This window comes from Torulaspora delbrueckii, chromosome 6 (genome assembly GCF_000243375.1).
Source record: "Torulaspora delbrueckii CBS 1146 chromosome 6, complete genome".
NCBI classification, from domain to species: Eukaryota; Fungi; Ascomycota; class Saccharomycetes; order Saccharomycetales; family Saccharomycetaceae; genus Torulaspora; species Torulaspora delbrueckii.
The window spans coordinates 1,023,836-1,048,036 of record NC_016506.1 but is presented as its reverse complement, the minus strand read 5'-3'; the positions used below and the strand labels follow the sequence as shown (position 1 = coordinate 1,048,036).

At 42.2% G+C, this 24,201-nt stretch overlaps 9 protein-coding genes across 9 annotated transcripts; 5 read left to right on the top strand and 4 right to left on the bottom strand.

Moving 5' to 3' along the window:
• Positions 1 to 485: 485 nt before the first annotated feature.
• TDEL0F05580 (uncharacterized protein) lies at positions 486 to 4,979 on the top strand (the record flags this gene model as incomplete). The annotated part of the gene is made up of 1 exon (XM_003682532.1): positions 486 to 4,979. One exon carries the CDS (start codon positions 486 to 488, stop codon positions 4,977 to 4,979), a length of 4,494 nt encoding a protein of 1,497 aa, XP_003682580.1.
• A 301-nt stretch (positions 4,980 to 5,280) lies between these two features.
• On the bottom strand, positions 5,281 to 5,754 carry TDEL0F05570 (uncharacterized protein; the record flags this gene model as incomplete). Its single annotated transcript, XM_003682531.1, has 1 exon — positions 5,281 to 5,754. The coding sequence occupies one exon, from the start codon at positions 5,752 to 5,754 to the stop codon at positions 5,281 to 5,283; it is 474 nt and encodes a 157-aa protein (XP_003682579.1).
• Positions 5,755 to 6,591: 837 nt separating this feature from the next.
• BNR1 (formin BNR1) lies at positions 6,592 to 10,470 on the top strand (the record flags this gene model as incomplete). Its single annotated transcript, XM_003682530.1, has 1 exon — positions 6,592 to 10,470. One exon carries the CDS (start codon positions 6,592 to 6,594, stop codon positions 10,468 to 10,470), a length of 3,879 nt encoding a protein of 1,292 aa, XP_003682578.1.
• A 388-nt stretch (positions 10,471 to 10,858) lies between these two features.
• Positions 10,859 to 11,872, top strand: AIM20 (Aim20p; the record flags this gene model as incomplete). Its single annotated transcript, XM_003682529.1, has 1 exon — positions 10,859 to 11,872. One exon carries the CDS (start codon positions 10,859 to 10,861, stop codon positions 11,870 to 11,872), a length of 1,014 nt encoding a protein of 337 aa, XP_003682577.1.
• Positions 11,873 to 12,045: 173 nt separating this feature from the next.
• Positions 12,046 to 12,579, bottom strand: COA1 (Coa1p; the record flags this gene model as incomplete). The annotated part of the gene is made up of 1 exon (XM_003682528.1): positions 12,046 to 12,579. One exon carries the CDS (start codon positions 12,577 to 12,579, stop codon positions 12,046 to 12,048), a length of 534 nt encoding a protein of 177 aa, XP_003682576.1.
• Positions 12,580 to 12,805: 226 nt separating this feature from the next.
• Positions 12,806 to 13,091, top strand: ATG44 (mitofissin; the record flags this gene model as incomplete). The annotated part of the gene is made up of 2 exons (XM_003682527.1): positions 12,806 to 12,814; positions 12,879 to 13,091. The coding sequence occupies 2 exons, from the start codon at positions 12,806 to 12,808 to the stop codon at positions 13,089 to 13,091; spliced, it is 222 nt and encodes a 73-aa protein (XP_003682575.1).
• A 61-nt stretch (positions 13,092 to 13,152) lies between these two features.
• BAS1 (Bas1p) lies at positions 13,153 to 15,564 on the bottom strand (the record flags this gene model as incomplete). The annotated part of the gene is made up of 1 exon (XM_003682526.1): positions 13,153 to 15,564. One exon carries the CDS (start codon positions 15,562 to 15,564, stop codon positions 13,153 to 13,155), a length of 2,412 nt encoding a protein of 803 aa, XP_003682574.1.
• Positions 15,565 to 16,747: 1,183 nt separating this feature from the next.
• On the top strand, positions 16,748 to 20,239 carry RAD9 (chromatin-binding protein RAD9; the record flags this gene model as incomplete). Its single annotated transcript, XM_003682525.1, has 1 exon — positions 16,748 to 20,239. One exon carries the CDS (start codon positions 16,748 to 16,750, stop codon positions 20,237 to 20,239), a length of 3,492 nt encoding a protein of 1,163 aa, XP_003682573.1.
• Positions 20,240 to 20,368: 129 nt separating this feature from the next.
• Positions 20,369 to 23,992, bottom strand: ADR1 (DNA-binding transcription factor ADR1; the record flags this gene model as incomplete). Its single annotated transcript, XM_003682524.1, has 1 exon — positions 20,369 to 23,992. One exon carries the CDS (start codon positions 23,990 to 23,992, stop codon positions 20,369 to 20,371), a length of 3,624 nt encoding a protein of 1,207 aa, XP_003682572.1.
• Positions 23,993 to 24,201: the final 209 nt, after the last annotated feature.

Genomic DNA, 24,201 nt, shown 5'->3' with positions numbered 1-24,201 from the left:
TGAGGCTCCCCAATTTTCCCCACAAAACCGTCGGATTTAATCTATGAAGTCCGTCATCCGGAAAATGTCCGAGATATAAAGGCCAATCCGGACATCTAAGCAAAGTTCAAAGGGTTTAATCTCGCATAAGGTACGTAGTGTTGATAACGATTTGCCAAAGGGTTCAATATATATAACGACTACTTCGCCTTGTGGGCTTGTGTACGGTGGAACACACAATCCATAGGATTCTTCGCCCAGAAGAGTTTTTTTTGTTGAAGTTTCACCACAGTTATTGAAAGTAGCACTTTGCGCATTTCGTCTTACATATTCATACTCGATACGTCCTTGCTATTATGGCGTGCTTCTGCTCTTTTTATATGGTTTTATCGCTGATGGAGGTTTAAGTTATGGTGAAAAGTTTCGGGTTGTAACATTTGTTGTTACATTTGAAGGTGAAAAAAAGTAGTACTCACAGTACTTTTAAACCCCCGAAACAAAGGGCAATGCATTTGATTGGAGTGGTATGTGCCCTGTTTGCGGTAGTTTGCTATGGTGAGCAGTTTCAACCAAAAGTAACTAAAGTTACTGGTGATGGAAGTTACAATTTACAAGCGTTTGATGATTCTACTACGCTGCTAAGGTCCGTCAATGACGAAATTTCTATTAGCAGTGATAATGGTGTTACATGGAAGACTCTGAAGGATGTGAAAAGTCATTTGGCTCACATTGATCCGTTCCATAGTCATACGAGAGCGTTTGCCCCGTCTTCGGAGGATCTGGGAACTATCTATTATACGGATGACATGGGTAACTCCTGGGATGAAATGACTATAGAGGTGCCACCCGACATGGTTGTTGAAACATTTCCCTGTGAGATCCTTACGCATCCTAAAGAGAAGGACTATTTAATAGCAAAGTGCTGGGTTTGTAATAAGGAGTTCACTCACTGTGCGAGGACCTCGTATATTTCTACTGATTGTGGGAAAGAATTTAGATCGGTGGATGAAGAGTTTACAGCAGATGTGGATTGTAAGTTTGCCTTTGACAAGTCTGTGATTTGTTTACAAACGCAGGCGGGCACTTCTGCGGTGCAATCGAAATTATTATACACTGAGGACTTGGGTGTTTCATTTTCTGAGTATAAGGATTTTAAAGGCTCCATGGTGAGCTCCTTTGAGGTTCTAGATTCCTGGATTGTTGCGTTCACTTTAGCAGATAAGTTCAACCGAGATTCGAATAAGAACCTTTGGGTCTCATACGATGGTAAATCTTTCAAGAAGGCATATATGCCCACGCAATTGAGAAATGCTGATTTGTCTAATGTGTTTGAAGATTCTTTTGGCAAAATCTTCTTGCCTATTATAAACTCTGGGAGGGCTTCTGAAGTGCTCGTATCGGACTCAAAGGGTCTTAAATTTTCTCCCTTGACATGGAGAAATATTGGTGGGGGAACCCGTATCGCGCAACTCAAATATCTCAAGGGAACCCTACTAGCTGAGTTCTACGAACTCATGCATAAACAAATGAAAGTAATACCATCAGAGACGAAAATATCATTTGATGGTGGTTATTCTTGGCAAAATCTGAAAGTGGTTGATCCAGATAATAAGGACAAATACTCTTGTGATATCGAAGACGTGGAAAACTGTTCTCTACACACCGTCACAGAGTTTCACGAATCAAACGTTCCTACGCCAGGTATTATGATGAAGAAAGGGTACGTTAGCGATGATTCCAATAGAAATTTTGATGATATGGCGATGTTTATTACTACTGATGGAGGCCATTCATGGCGAAAGACGCTCGATTTCCCAGCAGTATTTGCGTATGGTGATTTCGGTAACGTTTTGGTTGCTTGTCCCATCAACCCCGACAGCGATGGAGATCCACAGTCGGAAATTTACTATTCTCTCGATCAAGGAAATACGTGGACAGAATATCATTTAAAATCCCCTCTTGTGCCTGATGAATTGTTTTCTACTACTCCCGATGGATCAGGGGTCAACTTTGTCTTAAGAGGTGAACAGCCAGGTTCCTGGTCTAAGAAAGCAAAAAGTATTCTTTACGCGATCGATTTCAATGAAGTATTCGATGGGGCAAAATGTAAAGACGATGATCTCGAGGACTTTCTTGTCGCAAAAGGCGAATGCATCAATGGTGCAAAGTACAAGTTCAGCAGAAGAAGAGCTGATGCAGAATGTCTGATTCGCCAGCCATTTGTAGACTTGGAGAGTAAGGAAGAGATTTGCCCTCAATGTACTGAAAAGGATTATGAATGTGCATTCGAATTCAGTAGAACATCTGACAACAAGTGTGAACCTGACTATATGCTGTTGGCACTCTCTGAGAAATGCAAAGAAACGTCGCAAAAGAATTTGGAAATGGAACCAATGCAAGTGACAAAGAACAACAAGTGTTTAAGAAAGCTGGACATTTTACCTGTGAAAGTTAACTGTAAACCACAGTCTGAAGGCGCTGATATTACGGTAAAAGAAAATCAGTTTGATTCAAATATCATTTTCTACCAGTATTTCGAGACAATAGCGGATGAAACCGTGTTAATTGGTACAATAAAAAGTGATGTCTATGTGTCTCACGATTCTGGTCAAACAATCAAGAAATTCAACACAGATGAAAAGATCATTGAAGTCATATTCAACCCTTACTTCAACTCATCGGCTTACCTCTTTGGCGCTAGTGGAACACTTTACTTCACGAAAGACAGAGGTTATTCTTTCCATGAGACAAAATTACCACGTTCACGTCAATTAGGATTCCCTCTAGAATTCAGTGCTAAGGATGAGAACACTTTCATCTACTATGGTGGCAGAGACTGTGATTCGATGTTCAACCCCGAATGTCACGCTGTCGCATATATCACCACAGATGGTGGCCGAACTTTTGAAGAATTATTGAATAACGCGATTCACTGTGAATTTGTGGGTTCCCTCTACGAATACCCGTCTGATGAAAAGTTGATCTTTTGCCAAGTAAAAGAGAAAAACTCACAAAAGAGAACTTTGGTAGCTACGACGGATTTCTTTGTCAATGACAAGACTGTCCTATTTGGCAGTATTATTGGTTACATGTCTACTGGTGAGTTTACCGTTGTGGCCATCCCACACGATAACGGAGAGCTACGTGCTTACGTTACCGTGGATGGTAAGGAGTTTGCGGAGGCAAAGTTTCCTCAGGATGCAACTGCGGAAAGACAAGAAGCTTTCACCATCCTTGGCTCGCAAACTGGATCGATATTTCTACATTTGTCCACTAATAATAGACCTGGAGGCGAGTTTGGTGTACTAATGAAATCGAATTCTAACGGGACGTCATTTGTTACTTTGGAACGGGCTGTGAACAGGAATCAGCAGGGTATGGTAGATTTCGAAAAGGTTCAAGGTTTGGAAGGTATTATCATGGTAAACACCGTTGGTAATCGTGACGAAGTGTTGAATGCAGGAGAAGGTAAAAAGTTGAAATCCAAAATCACATTCAATGATGGCTCTGACTGGTCATTCGTTCAACCACCACAGAAAGATTGTGAAGGCAAAAGTTACTCTTGCAGCGAATCTTTAGAGAAATGTTCTCTCCATTTACACAGTTACTCCGAAAGAACAGACATCAGAGACACCTCCTCTTCTGGCTCAGCAATCGGTATGCTCATTGGAGTGGGGAATGTTGGTGAGTACTTGCTCCCAAAAGATGAGTGCTCCACTTTCTTCAGCTCTGATGGGGGTGAGAGTTGGACCGAGATAAAAAAGGGACCTTATCAGTGGGAATATGGTGATCACGGAGGCATTTTGGTCTTGGTCCCTGAAAATGTCGCGACCGATACCTTAACTTACTCTACCGATGCTGGCAAGTCCTGGAACGATTACAAATTTACCGAGCAGAAAACTGTTGTTCAAGATATCATTACTGTTCCGGGAGATTCGGTCTTGAGGTTTCTACTGATTTCCCAATCGACATCTGTCAAGGGAGGAAGCACCAAGACATTTTCAATTGATTTCACCGGCAGTTTTGCTAGGCAATGTACTTTCAATCGCGACGACCCTGCTACTGATGATTTCGACTATTTATCTCTGGGAGACTTTGGATCGGAATGTTTATTTGGTCACCAAGCAGAATACTTGAAAAAGATCAATCACGATTGTTACGTCGGTAATGTTCCTGTGTCTGAATTCCATCGTATCACTAAGAACTGCTCATGTACTAGAAAGGATTTTGAGTGTGACTACAATTTTCAAAAGGCAAACGACGGCACATGTAAGCTCGTTGAGGGCTTGACACCAGCAGGTCCCACGGATATTTGCAAAAAATCAGATGCCATCGAGTTTTATGAACCTTCTGGTTATAGAAAGATTCCTCTATCCACTTGTGCAGGTGGATTGAAACTTGATACAGCATCTGATCCTCAACCATGCCCAGGAAAAGAAGATGAATTCAAGAAAATACACATTGTTAGAGGCTTCCCATTTTTGTCTCTCTTCTTCGTATTTTTCGCTATCTTTGTGCTCGTTGCATGGTTTGTCTACATACGTGGGATTCGGAGAAACGGTGGATTTGCCAGATTTGGTGAGATCAGATTGGGAGACGAATCCCTGATTGAGAATAATGCAACCGACAAGGCTGTCAATTTTGTTGTGAGATCAGGCCTATACGCTGTTTCAGGCCTTCTTGGGGGATACCAACTGGCTAAAAGTTCGGCCTCGAAAGCAGTTGTGAATTTGAGTGAGAAATTCGGCAAAAAAGCAGGGCCAACTTACTCTTCACTACTGCATGATCAGTTCTTGGACGATGCAAATGATTTATTGGAAGGACACGACGAGGACGCTAATGACTTAGGAAGCTTTTTGGAAAATGAAGGCAATTTCGAAATTGACGACGAAGAAAACCCTTCTAACCCTTCTGACACTGCCACTCGTCAGCCGTATTCAGAGGACGTGGCTTCAGCCCCAGAAGTCGATACCACCAATGACAGTGACGAGGATAACTAATTAGATAGATGTGAACTCTTCAGCAGGCCGCTGTGTAAGCACATGTCCTATATATATATTCAAGTTCTGCGGACAGCTAGATGAAATCGCCTTGCTTAACTTTTCGCTTTCTCCAAAACCGAATATATAATCAAATAGCCGATGAGTTCAGAGGAGCCAAAATAATTAACCGTGCGATTGGTATCTAACTAGTGAAGCGAATGACGCGACAACCGGCTAGAACGAGCTTTTAGGAATGACGCTTCTTCGAGCTCAAACTGTATGAATGTGTTCCATGCTATAGAATGGGCAATTCAGTTTCTTACGCTATATTAAATCGAAGAAATTCTGAGCACCCAGACCCAGGACAAGATACTGAGCTTGCTATGATAGCTTCAAAGCAGTGGACCAACGACTCGCTGAAAAGAACCATGGCCTTTTCCGCAAAGTAATTGAGTACCCATTTTGAATCATGATTCAGATTTGCTTCATTTGAAAATTGGCTATCACGACAAAAATTACTTCTCATTGACATTTTAAACAATTCCCTTAATGATTTCCACTCTTTGACAAGAATAACTGAGAGTAGGAATGCTGCCAACGCCACATTCAGGACGAATTGGTAGAAATTCTTGACAGATCTAATGACCCACCAATCTACTTTCCAAACGACACTACTCAGTACAGTGAGTTCTATGAAATTATGGAAACGGAAGAAGAACAATGACAATTCGGTGAATAAGTCCTTGTAGACTTTGTTGATGATGCGCGCACAATAGGTTAAACGTAACGTCATATTGATGCTGTTGCTAAAAATTAGTCCGCTTATCGAATTAATCAAAATTCTAAAAACGAGCAGCCAGGAGCTAGTAAGGAAGAACAGGAGAACACCATCATGAAAAATAGATGCTTCAAAATCGATTCACCAACACTTTGAAGAATGCTTCGAGTATACGCTCATAGCTAAAATTGGCAGATAGAAGAAATAAACAAGGATAGTATCGAGAACCGAGGTGGTAGACCATTTAGAGCCGATCAAAAATTGCATTAGGAAGGATGATTGATAGGACAGAAAAAGATAATCAAGACTGAAAGATAACCGTAAAATTCCGTAAGTAGCAATTCCATCGAGAGCTTGAAAATTGTTGTCCTCTCATTGGCTAGTAATCTGGCCATGAATAAACGGAAATATTCCTCTATAGGTGCAAACAGTAGTCTGATGATCAATGAACCGTAGTTTGAAAGACGCGAGCATATACCATGTACTTCCATGTGCACAGAAGGTTAATGATCAACTCATCGCCTTCCGTGAGAAGATGCTTGAAGTAAAGTTGAACGTAAACGCTTCCTAAAGTGCTTAGAAATGTTATAATTAATAGTAATCTCTACTAGAGTTACCTGTTGATATTATAGTAAAGCGAAGTCTGTACGATCCGACCATGGCGTGTCCGGTTGGAAAACTGTCCGACTGGACCCTGTTTGTCCGAATAGGGCATCTCTTGTTTGTTTTGGGTGGGAAGGAGATCAAGCACTTTAATGATACTTTGGCGTCTATTTTAAAGTCGACTTAAGATGCAACACAGGTGGTATCAGTGACTTTGAATATCATTCAGTGGCGGGATAGAGGTCCAGGATGGAGTTAGTACGAAGTGGGTATGCTGGTGAGCGATGGGTCGATCCCCACGATTACAAGAGAAGATCGCGATCACTGGAGGGTGATCCCGCAGGTCTACGAACCAGGAAACCTTCTAGAAGGACTGGTACGCTAGGGACTAACGAGGTGGTTCGTAGAGGATTGCTTTTGGCTGGATGTGCCTTGCAAAACGAAGGCGGTGTCACAATTATGAAGACAAAGAATTTTTCCACAAGTGAGATTGATTCACAGGATGGAGAACATGGAGTCAAATTTGATCACAGAAGCCCACCTGAGGATGGCTCCGTTGAGGAACAGTTTAACACATTGCTGAGTGATGGAACGTATTTTTGGGGTGAAGCTAGAAAAAATCTTACAAACATGTCGAGAGAGAAGAAATGGGGACTTATTTGCGCATTACGCTCGAGTAAAACAGCTAGAAGCTCAAGTGAATCGGTGAATTCTACTTTTACTAGACAACAGCTGTTAGAAGAACTGGATTATCTGATTAAGAGAAAAACTACTGACCATAGTAAGCTACTCCATCAGCTAGAGAAATACCTTCGTACCGTTGATTTCACTGAAGAATTTCTGGAACGCGACAACGTTAAAGGACTTTTCCAAAACTCAAGTCTGATAGGACCTGATGATTTCTATGTTTACCTTCGATGTTTTAAGACATTGATGAACCACAAGCAGGGTAGGCTGCAGATTCTCAATAAACCGCCGCTACTGATGTTCTTTTGTAAGCTTCTGAATGATGATGTGACACGACTCAAATGTAAAGTGGTTTCGGCAGAAATGTTATTGATGCTCACATATGTTGACGAAGATTATGGGTATGAGAAAGTACTGCATCATTTGAGCCCGTGCTTTCAAGGTTGGTTCAATTATATGGCCAAGACCTTGTCTCGCGATCCCTCTGAATTTAGAGATGCTTCTTTCCTTGGAGGGCTGAAACCAGAGAAGTGCAGGGCAGATTTTATGACTACTTCGTTGCTTGTCGTCAATTCCATTCTTCAAGCACTCCCGACTAAAGACCAGAAAGTATCACTTATGCAAACTTTAAAGGAATGTGGAATACATCATTGTTTCCATCTAATAAAACAGTTGCAGGTCGATGACACAGATAAACAAATCGCCATATATCTCGAGCTGGAGACCGAGCTTATAGAAGCTACTTCGGCGGCAGATCAGATAGATGACTCTGTCTACCAACCAGCACTTCACTATTTGTTGAGTCGAACAAAGGGCACGCTAATTGAACAAGACCTGGCTCATCTTTTCGAATCCCTTAACAAGATATTGGCTACTAGGACCACTTCAGAATCCATTAAACTTTTCCGGTCACTTGGTTCAATACTGGACTACCTTATTGATAATTTTTGCCAGGCAGTTTCGACCGAACCGGCATCATTGGTCCAGGAGTCCATAAACAAGTTTTTGGATAACCTAGAGTCTGAAGAAATTGGTAGAAGAGCCATGAAAGAAATGACTGAACTTGAAAATACCATCGTTGTTCTGCGAAAGGAGTTGAGCGAGCTGAGAGACTTCAAAGATATTAGCAAAGAAAAGCTGGTCACAGAACTGAAGCATGCTAAGATGATTACCAAGACGAAGGACGAAGAGATCACTGAACTATCAAAGAAACTGGAAGAATCCAAAGAAATGAGAAGACACGAGAAGAAACGGTTTGACCACGCCTTATCACATCAACAAGTTAAAGGAGCTAAACTAATAAACACGTCGGTCTTTGATAATCTGAAATCTACGAATGACACTCACAAGGCAAAACCAGCCAGAGCTAAATCCCTATTGAAGAGTCAGAAAATTCATTCTCTCTCCTCTTACATTGCAAACGCAGCTGAGCCGGTAACAATCGGACCAAATTGGGGGGTATTAGGTCTCAATGAAGAAGGAAATGATGCAGACCAATCTGTTGCCTTCACAAGGGATTCCTCGATTGCTACCGCAACAAATATTGCTTACAGACACGAATCAACATCCACTTTGCTTTGCGAGTCCTCCAATCCGCTATCAAGCGGCAGCATTGATGGACCGTCTGGTGTTATACGCATTGAAATGGAAGACTCTAAAATTCCACCACTGCCGGAACTGCCGGAACTGCCGCCGATTTCTCAAGCTTTAAATAAAAACAAATCTGAACCACCGCCTTCATCATCTTTTTCGCCCTTACTGCCGGCGGCAAAGGAATCAGAACAAAGTACTACATTATCTCCACCGCCTCCTCCTCCTCCTCCTCCTCCTCCTTTGCCTGAAAGTTTAATTGTACCCGGTAAGGAGTCGTTCAATTCTGAAGTACCTTCAGGACCACCCCCGCCGCCACCCCCATTGCCAGCATCATTTCAGGTAGAAGGGTCATCTATTCTAAAACCTAAAGAAGCTTTGAAGCAGATCCACTGGGAAAAGCTTAATGATATCGAGGAAACACTATGGGCGGACCAAAATCAAAAGGATGAGACTATGAAAGAGCTTAAGAGAGGTGGTATCTTCTCTCAAATTGAGGAAAGCTTCAAAGTTAAGGAAAGAACGATTAAACAGACCAAAAATAAAGATAAGCGAGAAAAGACACCCACGAAGAGCTTTTTACCAAGAGACGTAGCACAGCAATTTGGAATTAATTTGCATATGTTTTCTCAGTATTCACCTGAACAATTTGTACTCAAAGTTCTTCAATGCGATAACGAGATAATACAGAATTCAACTGCCCTTGAATTCTTCACAAGGGAAGATTTAGTTAATGTTACACAGTCTTTGCGAAGAGCTTTTGACCCCTACAGCACCGATTACCTCAGCGAGGATGGTCCCTCTAAAGATCCCGCAGAATTAGATCGACCAGACAGGATTTTCCTTGAGCTTTGCTATAACTTGCAATACTACTGGTATGAGCGTTCATTTTGTTTATTCACTCTCACAACATATGAAAGAGACTACTACGATTTCATTTACAGGCTACAGAAGATAGATGATGTCATTCAAAAGCTGAGACACGGGACAAGATTCAAAAGTATATTGTACATCATTGTGGAAATTGGCAATTACATGAATAAAAGACCAGCGGAAGGTATCAAGCTGAGCTCATTGAACAAGCTTGCATTCGTGAAGTCTAGTGTGGACAAGAATACATCATTCCTTCATTTTCTTGAAAGAATAATTCGCGTCAAATACCCAGATCTTTACGGTTTCACTGATGACTTGAGCAAGGTGGAAGATATTGGCAAGATTTCGCTGGACCATCTCGAACAAGAATGCAACGAGTTCCGCTCAAAAATTGATGAGGTGGTACATACTCTCAAAGAAGGAAAGCTCTCCGATCATTCAAGACTGCATCCAAAAGATCTTATCGTGGAGAAGATCACTTACAAGATTCGCCGTGCCAAAGTCAAGAGTGACTTGCTTCAGGATCAGTTCAAACTCATCAATATTGATCTCAAAAAATTGATGAGCCACTTCGGAGAAGATTTCAACGATTCAGAAGCCAAAAACAGCTTCTTTCAACATTTTATAGAGTTCTCGGTTAACTTTAAGAAATGCGCCAAAGAGAACATCGAGAGAGAGGATAGCCAACGTGTTTACGAGCAAAGAAAGAATATGCTCGAGTCACGTCAAAGAACTGCCTCTAACCACAACTCCGATCTACAGGGAGAAGATGAAGACGCTGTAGACGTCCTGCTTGCCAAGCTCAGAGGTACGGAAGAGAAACCAGGCTTAGTGAGAAGACGAAAAATCACACGATATACCGCAGATGCAGCAGCTCAAACCAGAAAACATCCCAAGAAAAGACCAATTCCTGCTGGCAGTAATGGGGTCTTGTTCGAGCGGACACAGGCCATGTTGAAAGATACCCAAAATATATGATAACTATTGATAAATACACCACCAATCGATTGGCGATGGTCCGGCGATGGTTTACATATAAATAGATGACTGATAAACCTGGGCTAGCCATCTTTACCGGCATGTCCACGTGACGTCATGCAAAAAAACAAAGAGAAAGGAGTGCCAAGAGATCTTTCTCTAATTGATGAAGTTTCGAGGAACTTGAGAGAGTCGAACAAAGTCACTCTCCGTTCGTTTTCTCTACCTCGTCAACAACAAGTTTTTATAAACTTCTTCGTTCAGGTTCATTCGCTTTTAAAAATAGTTGTACCTCGAAAAGAGCAAGACATTTAAAATTAGTTGCCTTTCAACTGAGGAATTCAGGTCCGGACTTCAAAGAGTGGTCAATTAGTAAGTCAGGATCATAATGGGGACTGTTTCAATAGCAGTGGGGTGTGCTGTGGGTATTCCGATAGGGCTTGGCGTTTTAGTAGCCCTGTTCTGTTGGGCGCGGTTGCAGAGAAGATATAAGAGAGAAGAGGAAGAGGACAAAGAGTTAGAGAATGTTATACATGACGATAATGCGTCTATTACCTTTCACAATAGTAGGACGTTACAGCCGTCCAGCGGATGGGAAGAAAAGAATGAGGCTTCGAATGATATGAGCCATGAGGACTCTGAAATATTCGATGAGCAGAAGCAGCCGGATCACCATATAATCGGTTCTGGATCCTCCGAAGGATCCCTGAGTCATGAAGAGAAACTCGCAGGTGCTTCTCATGGTGAGAAAGGGAAAAAGGGCAAAGGAGATCCAGCTAGAAAGAAGAGTAAATACTTCGTTCCTGCATATCGCAGGAAGATCAATTCAATGCAGGTTAATTTATCCCCGACCGATGGTACGAGTACAGTCAACAGCTCTAGCACTTCATTAACGTCTTCACAGAAAGCCCCCAAACGACAGGTAAGTCTGTATGATCAGATGGTTCCAGTGGTCGCAACTGAAAAACAAGGCTTATTCGACCAGGCTGATGAGAAGGAGCGCCACTCAAGCAATGAAAATCTTATTAAAAATCTCAATAGTCAGGACTATGGCTCGTATTATCCAAGACGTGCATCTTCATCTAGCTTAAACCAACTGCATTCGACAAATCATTCAACTTCTTCCTTCCATACACGCGCATCATCTATGAACTCTGGAGTCAAGGTCGCAGTGCCATCAGAGAACGTTTTTGCAACACCTAAGAGTGAACAAGCTTTGAATGCTCCCATTAAGAATGATGAAAAAGTCGAGAAGCATGATGATGTTTATCTACTAAAGAACAATTATGACATAACGAATACGAACGAAATAGCTGAAGAGGATCAGTACGAGAATGAATTCACAAATTATTCAGAAAACAAACGAGAATTTATCAATACCTTGAGGCCGAAGAAACTTTAATTCTTGAGGAGTTGATGATTGACACGTATCATTTTCGCTCATTTTAAAGTTTAAAGACAAGCCTCGGAATACTTTCCAGTTGTAATATTTTGCGAGAGGGCTTTTCAAGGTGATAGAAATTTTCAATTTTATATGTGGTCAGTATTATATACATGGTAAACGGAGCGGCTATTTCATAACGTCTTGACACCTTCCTCTGATAGTAGGTCAATCTTATTGCCATTCACAGTCAGACTCCATTCGTGAATCAAGAACTCATCCAGAGGAGTCTCTCTATCAGCAATTAGTCTAACTACACCTGCATTCTTATCTCCCTTGATATTAAACCTAATGTTAACTTTGCCCGCGACCTGATTCAGTTCACCATGAACCCATGGAACCAAACCTTCAAACTCGATGTTTTCACCTAGAAGTTGTGCTGTAGCCGGGGATCTACGCAGGTGGTACAAAGTATTAGATACGACAGGCGATTCGGTCTTTTCATAGTTGAATATAACCATCAAGGCCGCCACAATCGCTACCGAAAACCCTGCAAGTTGCAGCCTTTGCTTCAACTTACCCTCGTTAGGATCTGGAAGTTCCCGGTCAATTCTTAGAGGCCTATTCTTATCCTTCAGCACCAATTTGGGCGCATTGTATATCACTCGGGATGCATAGTAGGACCGCACACTTCGCCCAACCAAAAGTCCTAAACTTCTTTTCAACATTACAAAACCTGCTGAGACCCAGAATATACGTAATAACGAACCAGAAACAGCTTCTTGTCCACTTTCTGGTGAGCTCTTGTATTGTCAACTATTCCAAAGTAGTGAGAACTTGAGGATTTCAAGCCGTCGGTCAGCTGACGCTCACCAAAACTACAATTAACAAGAGTTTAAGTACTATCATTAAAGTCAATACCGCGACCGATTAACTAACTTTTAAGCCATCAGAATGACAATTGTATGTGGTTGAGGTCGGTTCCACAATGCATTGAATCTTTGTTACTAACGTCTGTGATTTCTAGGTCGGAAAAGCTGTGCATTTGTCCATCGATTTGGTGCTGATATCGACTTGTCTAGCGGGTATCAAGAGAAATACAGGTTTGACACCGAAATTAGATAATGTGGAGAATGCGACATTAAGAGAGTATTCTACAAAGTACTTGAACCTGGGTGAATCTGTTTATGACTATAGTGTGGCCACCTGCGGTGCATCGTCTCATTTTGTCAGAAAATAGTAATGTTTGATGAATGCGTATAATTTATTGATCTATGTAGGAAATCGTGTAAGCGCCTGGCTCAGCTGGGATTGAATGGTATGATATGATCCTTATCTCCAGGGGTTTTCTTCTCCACTGTATCGAGATTGATGTTCTCGGCCTTATCGTCGAATAGGCTGTATAGAATGTCATAATCATCATCGTCATACGGATGATATGTATACGAATTCTCTTCTTCCTCCTGTGGTTTGCCAGCAAGAGATCTCAAGCTCTCCCAGAAATCAGGTTCTTCTTCCTCATGTGGCCCGCCAATCACGGTTGCTGAATCCAGTGACTTGTTTTGCTTTGATGCAGTACTCGAAGGAGATGGTCTTACAGAGTTTCTGCCACCTGAATTAGCACTCGCCTCCGACTGAAGACTCTTTCTTCTTTTCCTCTTTTTCTTTCCTGAGTTAGGACTGGGATTCAGTAGCCTAGTTATATCAGTTGACCGTGTAGAATCTGAAGACTCAAGCTGGGGTCGTACCGTCGCAGGGAGATAGTTAAAATGTGACCCACGGTGGCTTGTAATGTCAGGAAGATCGTCATTGTTTCCTGTGCTGTGGGATGCTGTTGGACTCGTCGTACCTGGCCTACTTGGGTACCCGACGGGCGAGTGATTGTGGTGCACTATTTGATTATTGTGCGGAAGTGCAGCGTGTCCATGCATATGCGATACGTCAGGATGTGGAGAGGGCTCGAGTTCGAATATGTTGTAATTCGCCTCTTGCGAAAAGAAATCACTGTTATTACCAACTGAGCCAAATGACGCTTTATAGTAATGAGTGCTAGTGAAGAAATCGTGGCCACCACTAGGCGGTCCAACAGCGGCTGCCGAAGAGCTAGCTTGGTTTGACCGGAAGTCAGCGATAGGCTCTGAACCATTTGAATTGATGCAATTTTGATCGGTTTGACCGCCATAATGATGGTGAATATGCTGGTGAAGAGAGATTTTTAGGGAGTGTTTTTTAGCCTGCTCAATAAGTTCTTTTACAAGATCTGAATTGCTGATTGAACCGCTTGTTATGGATAGACCTTGGCCGTCTTTCAAAGTAAACTTCCATTCTGTTTGTGCGGAACCTTCCGTGGGACTTTTATTTATGTCATGTGGTGTGCTAGACAAGGGATTAAAAGTAGCATCTGGCATTTGCTGCCCTATTGGGACGTTATGGTTTACCCTAATTGCAGACTCCCTTGAGTAAACGTTCGGAAGTAATGGAGATCCATCCAGAGTGGCAGGGATGGCGCTGCGATCCATGTGAGATAAGCTACTCATCCTTTCGGCGAATGGAGTCAACCCCTTGAGTGGAGCCGTAGTTTGTTTCCCCTCCAGTGAGCTTTTAGATATTGCCTCGTAAGAGGCCGCGCTATCCCTGGAAAAGTTCTCATTGCTCGATGAGTGGCCGCGGTACATCAACTCATGGTGTCCTAGGGCAGCTGCTGCGTCGACTTTTACTCCACTGTCACCGCACGTAGCTCGTATTATATCTGTAGCCAGCGGTTGAGCGAGTGTTTCTCTGTCCTTTGCTTTAGAGGGGTTGTGCTCCTCCTCATTGCCTTGATGCTGATGAATGGTGTGTGCTCGAAGTGTTTGCGGAAGGTCGTTAGAGCTGCTGTCGCTGGATTTGGTCATATTTGGTGACTCGCTTGCCTCACCTTCTTCTCTCACGTCAGTCCGCTCTTCAGTCTTCACCACTCCATCCTTAGCCTTCCCTTTTTCCCGTACTTTGGCTCGGAGACTATTAACCAAAGAATCTATATCCTGATTTTCCTTCACAGCTTTGACGATCTCCGGTGGCGCCTGACCTCTAACTACCGAGGTAACAATTTTCCTCCACCTGTTTCTACACGTCAAACTTGGTCTTGATTCAAGCTCCGACGATATGCGCCTCCATTTGGTCCCATAACTCTTGACTTTGCTTACCAAGCTCAAATCTTCCTCTAAAGTCCACTTCCTCAATCGTCCTTCGCTACTGGGCCCTAAAATTTCCACGTACCTCTTGGCGCACTGATCCTCAGTTCTTCCGGAGATTTCACCCGCAACGTTAAGCCAATGAGGCCCGTGCTTAGCATAAGCCTTGAGAAGCAAATGGTCCTCTTCAGGGGCCCATTTGCCTCTCTTCAAATTCGGATCCAACGACGACGCCCAACGTTTCCGCAACTCTTTAGGCTTCCTTGGACTATTCTTAAACAACGCGGCAATATCTTCCCAAGAAACTCTTTTGCAAACGCTTTCGGATTCCTGTATGGACTTGATATCATCTGTACCATTAGGAAATCCAAGGTCTATTAAGGCACGATTCAAAAGTGTACGCAACTGGTTATCATCTTCTTTAGACCACGAATTTCGCCCATTTTTCCGGTATGTTTTGTAACCAAGGGATTCTGTTACATCCAATGGATCGAATTGAAAGGTTTTCTTCACCTTCGTTGTCTTATCCTTCCTGTCCATGTAAATTAGCAATGATGATTGAGATGACTTAAATGCGGCCAGACTTAAAAGAGCCTAGCTCACGCTTCGCGACACAACGCTAAAGTTTTCCGGGCAAAACTTATAGCCAAAATTCCCCGACCTGATTCAATGTAGACGATGAGGTGATCAACCGATTAGTCGTCCCAGGCTCATCAACGTCTAATCGCCTCCCAGTGTGCGATGACTCTCCAAGTTTCTCTTCCAGGGCTCATTTTTCTCGAAATTGCCGAGAAGAGCCGTGAAATGTGACTGTCCGGAATGAGCATGGTTTGTCCGGAACGAGCTATTATCGGGCCAGGAGTTGGGCGGCTAATTCTTTTATAGTTACTAAACACTTTGAAGAAGATGGAGAAAGGTGTATCAAGTTTCAAGTCGTATTTCAAAGCTGAAAAGACTTTTATTATGCTTGTTTTGAGTTAAGCATAGATCCAGGCCATTAGAGGGGGTTTACTTGCGTATATCTGGAGTGAGACTATGTCTATCGTTTTCTATAGATGTGTTATGACCATTAGTTCTCTCCAAAATGTACGTGTTTGGCACAATCCAAATTATGTGGAAATGGCTTTCTGTGGAAATGGCTTTCTGTGGGACTGGAGTTCACAACTTATTAGGGGATTTTCGAGGAAAGAGAGACTCGAATTTAAAAACCCATTGAGAGTGAATTGCAAAAAGTGCAGCATTGGTAAAATTTCGTTGATCGGATGCTCACGGGCTTGATTTTTCCATGTTAGATGCTTTGCAGTGAGTGTATGCTGTACTTTAATACTCTGGCAGCCAGATTAAGAAGCCTTTCCGCTGTCGCTTTCCTTCCTAGATTTTGAAAGGCCTAAGATGTTTTGTCACTAACCACTACTTTACATGTCATTACTCGACTGTTTGCCTCTCGTTCTCTATTCTTGCAGAAAGCGTGACTAAGAACTAAGTAATTGCAGAAACTTTGGGCATTCACAAGTAAATAACGAAAATTCACCGCTAATGAGTGCTGCTATATCTAATATCTGCGAGCTCTTCTCCTAAATGATTTTCGTTGTTGTTCTTCTTCTCTCTTTAACCTCGCTTATATGCACAAACATTGTTTAAACTTCACAACCACGTCATTTCACGGCCTGCAATAACCCACAATACAGAGCAGATACTTTATCACTATTTATTGGTGAGTGGAATGTCCAGTGACTTTCCACACACTAGTGGATCAGCTGATAGCCCAGATCAAGTTATCCAGGAGACACCTGTTGCAGGTCAAATCTTCCCAGAAGCTGGTGATGCCTCACCGAAAGCCCCTTCTAGTAACAAAGGTGATGAGTCCGATGTTTTGAGCTCACCTCAACTCTACACACCACGACCTGGCAAGCTTAACAGAGAAGTAACGAATGAGTGGGGATCACAGTCAGATATCAATAATACAAGTCAAGGAAAAGCTGAGAAACCGGTACAATTCAACAAGAGAACGCCTAATCTCGACAGAATTGCAAAGTTTTTTAAGGATAATAGATCACCTCACAGGGACGGTTTATTACAGAGGTTCGAGGCCTCAGAACTTGAAGATACGCCAGTCTCTGAAAGAGGAAAGGGTACTTCAAGGGGCCATAACACCTGCGAAAGTCCACTGAATAGAACTTCTGCGCTACGATCCAACGCTGAAGCTATAACGGATTCGCGATACCACAGCAGCATTCAGGGGCGTGCATCTTATTTAGCTGACGTCAATGGCAGCCCAAAAGATAGGAAGAGAGGTGCAAACTGGACATTAACTGAGCAACGTTCTCAAAGTTTGGATTCGAATGCAAGAGAAATCAGCAGGCTGCGAAGTGACAAGAATGAAAAAACGTCTGAACAGTTCAATGACAATAATTTTCATGAGACTATGGTAATTCAAACTCAAAGCGCCATTATCGATAAGCGGACTAATACGAAAGCAGACAGCTTTGTTCGCGAGGTTTCTCCAGACCAATCACCGGATTTTAATATCGAGAATGGATTAAGCACAATCATCAACGATAAGAGAACTTTGGCAACCCGCTTATCAGGTTCCTCGCCACTTCTAACCGTACCAACGACCTTGCTAGCTGAAAGAGATGACAATCAAGCGGCGGAAGATAATGCATTAGATAATTCACGAATAGACGACACTACAGAAGGAAACTATTCAGAAATGTGGGTTCTTCGACCGAATAAAAATGGCATTTTCAATAGTAACAAATCTACTCAAGTGATAAATACAACGGAAAGTCAAGGACATTCAAAGGAAACTGTAACTGGAGATGACAAACTTGAAGGACAGTCGTTTACAGAAGAAAATAATTTAACACAGACTCAAGTCATTTCGTCCTATCCAACTCGTAACGCTTCCTCGCAACAAAAGAATGGTGCGAAATCCCAGATATTAGGAGGAGAACTTTGCTCTTCAACTCAAATCATACAATCGCCGGAGCATACTTTCTCAAACAGCTTGGAGACTCCTAAAGGCATCCCAAAGAACAATTTCGAGCCTATATTGGAAGTACCGGAAACTAGTTCACCGTCAAAAACAAACAGGAATAAAATTGATGGCAATTCATCTCCTAGTCCGGCTGAAAAAGACCGGAACAAAGTTAGTTTTACGACTCAAGCGGATCATACTCAAGATGCGGTGCGTTTACAGATCTCTACGAAGCCAGAGCTAACTCCAAGTCAAGGCGAAAACAATCAGCTAGAAACCACCAGCAACAAGGATGACGCCATCGTTGTTCTAAGTGAACCTGACCTCACCCAAGAACTACCTGAGGTTGAGGAGGGAACAACACAGAGGACTCGCGAGATACTCGCAAAGCATATTGAAGAAAATAGCGAGGATCAAATTACGATCAATAGAAGGAAACGACATGGACAGACGATAGAATTGGCTACGGAGGAGGAGAATCGAAGCCGCAAACCGTCTCCAAGAAAGAAGACACGGCGTAGTTTAGCATTGAGGAGTTCTACGTCCAATTTGCAGCCCAATGAAACTGAACATCAGCCTGACATGGAAGTTCTGGTCAATGAGAAAGGAAACGCAGAAGAGTCCATGCTATTCAGGGGGTCCGTCGCACAGCGGCCCGTGATCGAACTGCCAAACACTATTCGGGAGCAAGATGACGAGTATTTATCCAAAGAGGATATTAAGTTCGAGGATTCGGTTTGGTGTCAATATAGTCTGGACTACAATTATTATCCTGGGCGTATATTGTCCCAAGATGAGCAGTCAGATAGCTGCTGGGTTTATTTCGACACCGGCAAATCACTAACAAAGAGTGATGATATTTATTATCTTGACATCAGAGTTGGGGATACAGTAAATATGGGAGGCAAAAAGCATCAAGTTGTAGCATTAGAATGCCGAAGCTCTAATATGGAGCTTATCAGGTGCATAAGAGGTTACGACACTGTTCATTTGAGGAGAAGGAAAAATACGGGATCATTCGGCCAAAAAGTCATCATCAAGCCATTAGCTGTAATCAACTTAGACCTCAACGAGTGGACGAAAAGACCAAAGATAATCCTTGAAGGTGGATCGCACACTAGGGCCAAGGCATTTCAGGGTCTGCAGCGCCCAATTCGTGGTCGAAAAAGTACTACCACCACTCTATCACCTCGTAAAGCAAATCACGACAGTAGAGCGGAGCGTGCTACTCGTCCCATATACAAGGAAGATTCAGATGATGATAATGGAGCCGAGTTGGCTAGAGACAGTGCTGCTTCACAGCGTTCCATAACCGCCCCCGACTTTTTGCATGTCCTGGGTCAACCTAAGAAGCATGAAGACTGCAAAATCTTCAAAAATTGCATTTTTGTTTTAACAGGACTGAGCGAGGATAGGCAGGACCTTTCCGACGTTATTGAATCACAGGGCGGCGATATCCTTAACTTGGGATTTTCAGAACTGTTTAAGTTTGAAGCTCTTATTGATAATTGGAATGATGAAGATAAGTACTCTTTGCAACTCTCATGGAAGGAACAGGCGGTGAGTAAGAACTACCGATTTGCTTGCTTGATCACGACAAAGCATCTTAGAAGTCTGAAGTATCTAGAAACTTTGGCGCTCGGATGGCCTACCCTACATTGGAAATTCATCAGAGAGTGTTTACGAAAAGGCAGAATCTGTGAAGAATCTCTTTATCAGTATCTCCTGCCTGCCGGCGAAAGCTATCGATTAGCCTTTGACACCGTTACGAAAAATGGTGTGATCAAGTCAAATAATATTTTTCAATTCTATCTTAAACTGATTCGAGGTTCAACGCTTGAAGCACAAATCGGTGCCATGAAAGAAGCGATGTCCGGTCACAAAGTTATTCTTTATGGTCAATCGGAACTGGATCAATTTATAAAGTTTTCGTTGGCATGTCTAGGGGTCTCGGATCTATATCAGTTAAGAGGTAAAATCACTTCCACATCTCTGGACAATCTACATTTGTTAACAGACAGGCTTGATGAACTAATGAAAGACAAAGGTGAGTTGAATTTATTGATCTACGTGAACAAAAATAATGGTATATCAAGCAATCTGCTGGAAAATGTGAGGGAGCAACTGAGTATCCGGTATCAAGGTGTGCCAAAAGAGCGTTTAAGCATCCATGTTGAGTCAAAGGAATGGTTGATTCAAACGATCATTAATGGTGGGCCAGGTTTCGACGAATAAGCTTTATTTCCAAAATTTGTAGATATGGATAATCATAATCATTAGTATTACAGTCTTTATAAAACGTATAATCATATAATGGTAAATCAGAAGCAATTTGCCCGAATTTACTAGACGTCGGTGGGCCCATTAATTATGCCTCGGAGCGTAGATATTGGTTAGAATATCTCCTGAGGCACTATTATCGTTGCCATGAATATTATTAATCTTGTCAGTTGTGTCAGCCGCGAAGTCGAAGTCGTTCCCAAAGCTTTCAGGAGGATCTTGTTGGCCATTGAAGTCCGTCCCAGATATAGGACAGTTTCTTTCCCTGTCCAAGAATAATTCCAAGTCTTTAAAATCATTTGTCATTTTGTCAAGGATGTGACAGTGCGCATAGCTCTCTTTAACGTGCATAAAGAAGCACTTGGCCACCACAATGTATTTTTCTGATAGTCTATACCTTTCATCAAAACGTTGCTTGTTAGAACCATCAGGATGAACAGTCGCATTGGATTGAATATTAATGGCAAGTAAATCAACAGATGATTCGGAAGGTGCCACTTCTCCATGATTTATACGCGAGTCACTTGTTGACGAATGCATGCTGTCGTGAAAAAAATTGGCCATTGGCTGAGTGGTATCTGAATTGACTTGAGTAGATCCTGCGGATGATGCTAGTGGAGATTGTGATAAATTGACAGAGGCGGAGAAAGGGTAGTAGGTTGGGTAATTGTTATTGAATGAAAATTCAGGGGCTGGCTGATCAGACATCTTCAAGAAAGAAGCATCATTGAATGAATAAACCAAAACATTATTGATTAGCTTTTCCAGCTTATCAACGTTAATTGTGGTATAATACTGAGCCGAGTCTGGCATAGGATTGTTGTGGAAATAATCATTGGTACTGGATATATCTTCAAATTTGGCAAATTCGAGAGGGTATAACTTGGAAAAATAGGGTATCAATAGGCAGTTCGCCAATTTTTTTAGCTCAGTGAAAATACAGAGTAGTTTGAAATTTGGGCTATATTCGAAATCCATGATAAACTTTATCAAAATCAAAAAATCGTTGTGGTATGCTTGCAAATTGAACATTGATAAAATCTTTTTGTCAAGATATATTGCAGTATGATTCTTAACAGGCTTCAAGATGTTTGCAATATTCTTAATAGAGAAGTTCAGAGCAACCAAAAAATCCGTCAGCAAACTGTATGAACCCTTGGTCAGTAGGTTTAAAGATTTGGATTGCAGAAACGATTCGAAAAGTTCTCTCATTTGGCCATTCCAAATCTTGGGACCGAACGTAGCATCAACCTTAGAGAAGAATATTATCGACATCAAGCAATTGCGCAAAATCAAAATATCACCTTTCAACACTGAAGTATAAGCTAGCTTCTCGCTGTCTGAAAGGTTAGAATTGGATTGGGATTGCAGTAAGTTCAATTCCAGCTTCTTAGTATCTATCTTTGTTAAAAAGATATGGAAAGAAGAGAAAGCGCTTGCGTTGTACTCATAGTATAACATAATTGATGCCAACGATTCGGGAATGGGTTTCATACCCGAATTGTTGAATGTGAAGCTATGATAAAAGTTCTCGAAGGTGACAAAATTTCTCTTGACCATTGGATATTGCGGCATGAGAAGTGAAGCTGAAGTCCAAGTTTTTTCATCATCTGGAATACATATGAACTTCAAGTCTTGCTCGTTCAAGAAAAGTTTGCCTTCCACATGATAAAATACCTTTAAGAATTGACAAAACTTGTAAGCATTGAAAGTGCATCTGATTTTGGATTCAAACATGATATATTCAAAAGATGATTCAAAATGTGATCTGTCAGACTGTTGATGAGTCACTGAGTTGTTATCGGCAGAGACCACAGACAAGAAGTTGTTCTTAATGATTGAGCAAACTGCCGAGACCTGTCTCTTAAGCATTTGTGCATCGATTCTTTCCAAGTTGTCTGCAAAGAGTGCAAAGATGATACTCAGTGTGAGCGATTGAATCAACCAAACATGCTGGCCTGACCCAAAATTACCTCTTCCCTTTGGAAGTTGCCTCTGTTGAAGTTTTCTTCTCTCCAAGAAAACGTGCAGTACACGTCTGCTTATCTCGTACAACTCCATTGTCCTCAAGATACCACCTGGTTTAAAAAGTGAACCTACCGTGGCCACAAACAATGGAAGACAGGCCAAATTCGAGTACTGTAAATAGCAATCAGTATCTTCATCTATCACATCGCTCTCGTAAATATATCTCCTTAACGATTGCAAGTCCAGATTGAAGAAATCAGGATGAATCGATGGGTGATGCGAATTGAAGTATTCTTGGTAATAAGAAGCGTATACGTTCAGTTCATCGCAACTCGGCAGTACCAACTTCTGAGATGTTAGAGCCGGGTCGCCACCGGATGAACCGTCATTATAGTGTTCATTATAGTACTGCGACGCATGTTCACACATATGTCTCAATTTAGGAGTAAATAACTTGGAAGAGAGATTTAAATTCTCTGCATCATTTGGCGGTGGAGCTCTTGTAATATCAGACATAGCTAGGCAATCCAAACCGTAAAAAGTATAATTGTTATCATGCTCGTCAGTTTGCTTCGTCGTCGCTGGCCTAGTAGCCTCAGTTTGGGGCTCTACAGCCTCCTCCTGGGCGAATCTTCCAAAGATTGATTGAACATCTTTAGTAAAATTAGTTAACTTCCCGATATCATCCTCGAATTGCAAATGACTCAACCTCTCGGAGATTATTCCCGAATTGTTCGAGCTAGATATTTTTTGCAAGTCGTTTATAGCTGGTGCTGTGGATGACAACCAAGGCGTTGAGTGAGCAGCCGATGAAGGCGGTATAACACTGTTATCTTTTGATGACACCGAGGGAGATCGGTCACTGAACAAAGACTTCATCTGTAAGGCGCCATCAGTCTCATTTATCGACCAAGAACTCCTAATATTGAGGTGGTTGAAAGACGGTCTTTGGCCATAACTTGCAGTATTGGAAACTGGTGAATTATCATCTTCAGGTGAATTACTTGCCCCCGATTTCGTTCCCGCGGTTCCCGTGCCTGACGTCACCACGTTCTCGTTGTTATAGTCATTGATCCAGTTAACGCTATCCAATAAGTTGAAATCGTGCGGTGTATCAAGTGAAATCTGAGGAAAGTCGGCCTCAAACACAGTATGACTCTCGTGCTCCTCTTTATGATTCGCATGCTCCTCATCGCCTCCTTTAAAATCTATTGGTAAAAGTTCAGGCGTAGAGAACTTAACTCTATCAAATTTGTGATTTTCCTCATTGCGCGAAGGTGCCATATAGTTCCCGGATTGTGCACTGAAGGAAGCTCTACGTTTCACCGTAGGCTGCTGTTTGCGCCCCGCAGCCTTTTTCGCGATCTTACTCTTGTTATGCCTAATAATAGAATCCCCGGAATTCCCTCCGTGGACCTTGTGCGCATGTCTCAGCAGCAGATCTCTGCGACTAAAATTTCTATTACAAATTCCACAACTATAAGGTTTTTCCTTCGTATGTGATCTCTCGTGTCTAGTCAAATGCTCTTGCCTAGCAAACGCTCGTGTACAAATCTGACACACAAACAACCTCGGTTTCCCACTGGGAGTCTTACCATTCAGCCGCAGATTCTCTGGTAACTGCCCCACATGTTTATTCACTCGTGAATTCATATTTTTATTACTTGTAATGACACCACTGTAAGACGGCGATTGCGACTGCGACTGCGACTGCGACATCATAAACTCGGACCTGGTCATCTACCTCTTACTTCAGACGTAAAGAACCAAAGACCCACGAACTGTAGCCATATATGCAGAAACCAAAAAAAAAAAAAATAAGTGCGTGCGTATGCTGTATCTACAGATTCTAGCCACCAGCAACACAATGAAGAGCCAAACGTGGATAAACCAAAAGAGGTATTATGCAAGGAGAGACTAAAATCACAGCCCTTTATATACAAGTCCCG